Here is a 6,853-nt window from a genome sequence, read left to right as displayed (position 1 = left end):
GACAATAGGTGGTGTGGTATATAATAATAGCAAAACTGTAGTATATATGTTTAACGGATACCACGGTTTTTCAAAGAACCGTGGTTTGTATGCCCATTATATACCACGGTTGTCAACAAAACCATGGCATATAAGCTATTGAAACCATGGTTTATATTAGTGTATGTGTTGTAATACCGTGGTATATAGTTATACTAAACACTACGATTTATGCCAAACCGTGGTATATATATATATATATATATAATAATGCTAGTAACAGTCTTCCACTTAAAAACCGAACCTGCATAACAAAATTTACACAGCCTGTCTACATACAACATTTCCATCTTCCCAACAAATTCCAAAATGTACAATAAATTATCAAACATTGCAAAAAAGATAATAATAAAAAAAACTTCCATTAATTTTTTTGAGTGCACTAAGAAAACAAACTTCAAGTTCCTTTTCATAAATTAAAATGTAAGACTCATAAATTAAACCGGAGGGATCCTAACATAGCTAAAACTCATCCTCATTAAACCCGACTTGAACCCCCATTTTCCTAGATGAACTGAATTATTATTATTATTATTATTATTATTATTATTATTATTATTATTATTCAAGATACAACTAGCCCTAGCCAAAGACGGGTTGCTATATGAACTAGCCAAGAGCCCAAGATACAACTCTTTTCAAAAACAGTTCATTCCATAAAATACACAATCACACCATCAATCCCATTCAAGAATAAAACATTCATTCCATCACTCAAAATTATCAAGTCACTTGTAAACACCAAGTACTTCAATTTTCCAAGCTTAAAAGTACAATACAAATCACTTTCGTAAATACCAAGTACTTCAATTTTCCAAACGAAAAAAGTACATTACATTATGCTTACAACTAGCTAGAAAAAAAGTCTTATTATTAGAAAGTGTCCAAGTGGCAATATCGACCACCTCTATCCTTCAAGGTCGGCAACAAACAAATGTCACGTGCATTACCTGTTTCATTTAACAAAAGAATTTAAATAGACTTTTACCTTAAAATGTAACGAGAGATATATACAACAATAGATTCACTTATACTAATTAAAACTAAGTGACATAGTTTCTAGTCTACCAAATTAGTAACATAGCAAGAAGGTAATCATGCCACTAGGATATCAAAGAAGCTATAGGCTATTACTATTTGATAACACAACACTAATACACCGTAAACCACTTATGGGAGCCTCTTTAGCCCTAGAAGCTATATGAATAACAAGGTGACATATATACAACTAAACGGGTACTGCCTCTACCTTCTAGTAATGTGTGAACAACTATTAAGGATAAATTCCAACCATTAAAGATATATACATCCTTAAGTGACAAAAAAGTAATGCGTGAACAACCATTAAGAATAAATTTCACACTGCCAAACATATTTAACACAACAACAGCAGCAACAACAAATTGTTAGCTATTCTAGACACGGCCACTAAATGAAATGGAAATCTCCTTCTCTGTTAAATACTTGCTACTTGATTCACAAGCTTATTAATATCGCAAACTAAACAATACTAGTCCTAACACCGCAAAGACAGTCAAAATGATAATTCAACAAATTACTTGCACCTCGGAATCTATAACCATTATTACTGGATGTCTTTCAATGAATTCAGCTTCAAGTTCATAAGTTGCTTCTGATATCAGTCGAAAAAAGTATTTAATCTTTGAAGCATTTAAAGATACAAAATCATATATATACATTTAAAGCAAAAGGCGTAACACTTAACTCAAGTCTAACTTTTAATTTAAAAATATACGGAAAATTATCATATATATACATATCATACCTTGTGATAATAGAACAAAAAAATGTGTATAGATTGAATGCTCAAGGCATGTGTAGTTGCAGGTTTTAGTCAAGTAGATAACAGTATAACGTAAGGGAAACTACAAGACCATAACTTTCTTCTTCATTGTTTTCCTCCCCTTCTCGAAGGACCAAGTTTAATAGGTTGGAAAACCCTATCTAATTTCCATTTTATGCAATTATGCAATGAAGATGGTGATTAGTGAAGTACAAAGCGTCTATTGAAAAGAAGGTATAAAAAAATGGTATGTTCTATTTTTGTTTTTCTTTCTATTGGGAAGAGTTTGATTTTGGAGAAGGTGAATTGGTAGAATATATATGAACTCGTAGAGGAAACAAAAGATACAAGCTTATAATGATAGGTAACCCAACAAGCACACTCATCGGTCCAAGTGGTAAAACCTTGAGTAGACAAAAAAGGAATTACATCACTTGGAATACCGGGTTTGCTTCTTGGTTCAAAGAGGGTAAGAAGAGTATTAAATTAGCTTAAAATGACTAGAATATACTGATGACGACATGGGTAACATAGCATGAAGTGAAAATTTTAGCGCACTGTGTACCTAGTGTACAATTGCACAAATTTCTTAAGGTACCATATTCTCTTGGATAAACAGTATCTGGCAGATCTGACTGCAACATCATTCCCCCTTGGCCACCCCTCCTCCAGGCAAGATGCTTTCAGCAATAGTCTCCCTTACAAACCTGAGAAAGGAAAAAAAACAACGTCCAGAAATTCTCTCAAGAATGTAAGCAAGAACAGATAAAAGGATAACTAGATTACAAAAATGCCATAAGATGACTTTTAGTTTGGATCAGATGTATAGAGCATTACCACAAGAATGACTGACAAAGGACAAGTAATACATGAATGCCTTGAGCAATTCGTTTTCTTGATAAATGTGACAGATACACTTACCTTGCTAGTTTGTCTCGGGAGGATTGCAAGATATAGATCACAAGAATGAAAGATAGCACAAGTCCTGTTTCACATGCAAAAAAACGAAACTTATTCAAATTTGTTCACGAAGCCTAACTCTACTCCTATTGATGCACGTTTCGTTCCATCCCCGATTGTTTGTAGCTAAAAGGAAGCTTATATCACAAGAGTTAATCACCAAATTCCACTAATTCCAGTTTCTTGGAAACATCAATCCCCGATTCTTAAATTGCCGTGGAGAGTAGCAGAGGTATCACATATGTACTATAGTTTCAAAATGTCCATTTTCCTCAATAACTTGCTTTCTTTCTTTGCTATATAGAAAATACAATTATTAATAAGTTGATAAGCATGACACGCCTTTTACCGATCCAAACAATACATAAAATCCAAAGAAAACATCTATCTCGTTTGATCAAGCCCTCACCAGAATATTTGCCAAACCATCAACTTTGGAGAATGGAAATATAACACCATATTAACACCATAACAAGGCATGGCATGAAACACGATCAGCTAACTTCTAAAATGCTGAGAATCAACTACTACTTAGAGAGAATACATAATGTATTTGGCTATTTGCAAAGCTAAAGGCATGTCTTGATATACTAACCATGTATATCCGATAAGAACATGTTTTGGCCAATTGCTTACGGATCCCAAAACTGCTTAATAAGCCGGGATGTGTTTCAACAACTGCACAATCAACGAAGGTGAATAAATACTAGATTGATGCATCATAAACGAAGTTGAGAGCTTAAAATTTTATTTGAAGAGAGAGTCAGCAATATAGTCGAAAAGTACTTCTCTCCTAGTTAGAGTAATGTGAGTCTTGCATGGAAGCAATACAAGATTAATCATCAATAGGATTTCAACATCAAAGCCATTCGACATAATAAACCCACAAATTTACATCTCGAGAGAGAAATACACATAGAAGCGTTACTTAATCTAGAGATGCCCAATCGAAGCATGGTCAATATGGATTGCTATGTGGCTCACATCATAAGAACTTCAGGCATAATGTGCATTCAAGAGCTTGAAGCACTAAGGAGACAGGTGAACACCTTATTGAAGTGATGGGCCATGAAACCTAAAACAATATATGATAATGATGTAAAGACTCGAGGTTAAGTTTAAAATGTGCATTCCGGTCTACTGTTCCATTTACTCAACCTATGCTAATACGACCAACCATCGCCTAAAGTAATACTCTAATCGACTGATACCAAGTATATTATCTATAAGATCAATTAAATATGTACCAAAGTATTTTCAAATGGTTATATCGATATGTACCCAAAACACGTGGATACTTTAATGTCTACCAATAAGTTCCTTTGAAAACAAAAAGTCAACCACAAAATGAAAAGCACGAAACCATATTTAGTACTTGGACAAGAAGGAATGATACAAAAGGGATGGAAGGGAAGTATCACATACAGTGGTGGGGCATGTCTATAACTTTAGCTGTGACCCCATGTAAATCACTTCCTGAGTACATATACAGAATCTACTCAGAGTTTAGTGCTGCGTACCTGGGAGGAAAGAAGTATCCTGGCGCTTTTGTGTCCAAGAAACCCTACATATAACAAAGACACAAGTAATTAAGGAACAAGATTGGAATTTGATTTTTCTTTATTCTACCAGATCACCTTAAATATTCAACGAAATATTGGATTTGCTTTGAAGACAAAGAAATGATGGTATGAATGAAATATGGAAATCAGGGAGAACAATTGTATAGTTGTACACATAAACTCCACGATGGCAACAAGTACATTAAACAAGATTGACATTGAAACCGTGGTCAACCTTCCACCATTTCCTTTGGACTCGTCATTCTAAGGTGTGACTTAAATAATGTAATGGTGTCACATGTTTGAATGCTCATTATATATCATAAGAAAGAACCGGTATGTTAAACAAATGATCCGAGATATCATATATGATCTTGGATTACACTAGCGAGGTTGCATCATGTTGTGCGAGCTAGGAAGATGACTCTAAATTTGTATCCGTCTAGGTCAAACAGAAGCACAAAACAAAAGTCGTTCTATTGGCCTATATTAAAACGACTCCATTTTTGTGAGGGCTCTATGGATTTCACTTGGTCTTCAAGAACAGCTAATCGTAGTCAGCTCGCTAGGGAAAATAAAACTATAATGTCATCGTTTTTGAAGCTAGAAGATGATACAAATGATTATATATTGAGAAATTGTTGTATTCATGTGCAAGTACATGTCATTGTCGTAACAAAATACTTCTTAAGAGTACTTACAGAAAACCTCCTATGGCCAGTCCAAGACCTCTGAAGAGAGACATCCCAGTCATAGCAATTCCATTTGCAGCTCCTCTTTGCTTCTGGTCCTATTCGTATGGTAATAAATGCCAATCATTCTAGTGAAAATGGCACAAACAAGCCAATAGATATCAATGCAAATATGATAGTGAAAAGTTACCACCGCATTGTTCTGTAGTACGGATAGTCCAAAGGGCAATGACTATCCATTAAAGAGAGAAAACAATATTAAAATGGACCATCATTAAGTTCATTTTTTCTTGTAGGCAAAAAGAAAAGAGAGAAAAAATGACCATCATGAAGTTCATACTTACTGTTAAAACATTCATCAGCATAGATGCACAGTTCAGCAAAATTAAAAAGCTGAACCCAGATAACATAGCTATGAAGGGGTAACTTTGCAACACCGTGCATGACAGATAAAACCTACACGTATAACATAAAGGGAGCACATTCAATCAATAATCTGAGCTGAATCTTAAAGATAAACTTTAAACCATGGAAAATCTTGACACCTACCGCTGCAACGCGAGAAACCATGACTGGACCGAGAATTCTCTCTATCAATGGATATAGAAAAGTTTGAAAGACTAAAAGGCCCCCACCTATACTTGAATAAGTTAGTAATTTAATCCCAAGAACAAACAAAGTCATTAAACTACTTCACAGCATTATATGTACATATACAAAGTAAAGTTGGTGAATTTCTTTTTAATACTCCTAGATCACGAACTGCTAACATTGCATTTCTAACAAGACAAATTTGATTTTCCAGTAGGAGTTGAAGGAAAAGATTTGACTTCAGAGTATCTGTACATATAATATATTATTGCAGTAAGCATTATAGATACTATTCACAAAGAAATTCTGAAGCAATACTTTATCTAATTGAGTAAATAGGTTCTGAAAAGAGGTTGGAGAATTTTCTAATTTCAGAAGCACTTCTAATTATAAGTTATAAGAATTAAAACTATGATGATAAGTATCCAACTTACCAGAGATTGTGAGAACAACGCCAACCTTATTAGTCGAAAAACCTAATCCAAAGGTTTTCGAACTGACAGCCCATAGAGAAAATACCTGTGAAAGAAAGTTCAAGCTTCAGTTATACATAGTAATTAGGAGACATTTTACACCCTCGGGAAAATATCCAACTCAAGAACATTCGTATAAGCTCACTTGATGAAGTACTAGAATTGAGATTGACTGAAATGAAAGAAAGAAAAAAAAAAAAAGAAAGACCCCATCTGGCTCCTGGAAGTGGCAGCGGCAGCGGTTCATCCCTTTTCCCCTTTTGTTTTGTTTACTCTTTTCCAGGTACTGACCAGTTGACCTAATGAGCGGCGAGGTGAAAAAATCCCACTAAAATTTTCGCCTTCTTTCTTTTATTTTTTTAATTGGTCTCAAATTTTATAATTAGATTTTAACATTAGTCACGCTTGTGCATCCGTTAGTTAATATCTCTATAAACGTTACAAAATAATTCCGGTAATTTACTAATGGTTAAGTAATTATGTAACGGAACACTAACTGTTATTAACTTACTAACGGATGTATATGTGTTACAAATGAGAAATTACAATTGTTAGAAAATCCTTGTTATGGTGTAGTGAAAAAAGCTGTTATGGTGTAGTGACGGTAGGTTTTCTCACTGTTGCGGGAATCCTAAGAGTCGTAGAACTGTAGAAGTTGTAGGGAGAGACCGAGAGAATAGTGGGAATCCAATTTGAATGAGTTTCGTACTGTGTATTTTTTTTTTCGCGTAT

The 6,853-nt window shown here is 34.2% G+C and overlaps 1 protein-coding gene and 1 long non-coding RNA gene across 2 annotated transcripts; both read right to left on the bottom strand.

The window, feature by feature from the left end:
• Window positions 1-836: 836 nt before the first annotated feature.
• On the bottom strand, window positions 837-2,836 carry LOC147511092 (uncharacterized). Its single transcript, XR_015216930.1, has 3 exons — window positions 2,765-2,836; window positions 2,409-2,550; window positions 837-989 (listed from the first exon to the last, which is right to left on the bottom strand). It is a non-coding gene; the product is annotated as an uncharacterized LOC147511092 (long non-coding RNA).
• Window positions 2,837-3,323: 487 nt separating this feature from the next.
• Window positions 3,324-6,430, bottom strand: LOC147511091 (protein ZINC INDUCED FACILITATOR 1-like). Its single transcript, XM_086598355.1, has 6 exons — window positions 6,330-6,430; window positions 6,083-6,167; window positions 5,607-5,692; window positions 5,067-5,155; window positions 4,324-4,367; window positions 3,324-3,481 (listed from the first exon to the last, which is right to left on the bottom strand). The coding sequence occupies exons 1-6, from the start codon at window positions 6,366-6,368 to the stop codon at window positions 3,324-3,326; spliced, it is 501 nt and encodes a 166-aa protein (XP_086454481.1). The 5' UTR covers window positions 6,369-6,430.
• Between the last annotated feature and the right edge of the window lie 423 nt (window positions 6,431-6,853).

The sequence above is a fragment of the Coptis chinensis genome, chromosome 3 (assembly GCF_015680905.1).
Source record: "Coptis chinensis isolate HL-2020 chromosome 3, ASM1568090v1, whole genome shotgun sequence".
NCBI lineage: Eukaryota > Viridiplantae > Streptophyta > Magnoliopsida > Ranunculales > Ranunculaceae > Coptis > Coptis chinensis.
The sequence above is the reverse complement of the archived record's forward strand: the minus strand, read 5'-3'. Positions and strand labels throughout refer to the sequence as shown.

Excerpts from the sequence above, each read along its gene's own strand:
- LOC147511091 (XM_086598355.1), bottom strand. The coding sequence starts at position 6,368 with ATGAACCGCTGCCGCTGCCACTTCCAGGAGCCAGATGGG. Across the intron at positions 6,168-6,329 it reads ACTTCCAGGAGCCAGATGGG|GTATTTTCTCTATGGGCTGT; the intron begins GTCTTTCTTTTT and ends TTTCTTTCACAG. Across the intron at positions 4,368-5,066 it reads CTGGCCATAGGAGGTTTTCT|GGTTTCTTGGACACAAAAGC; the intron begins GTAAGTACTCTT and ends TGTTATATGTAG.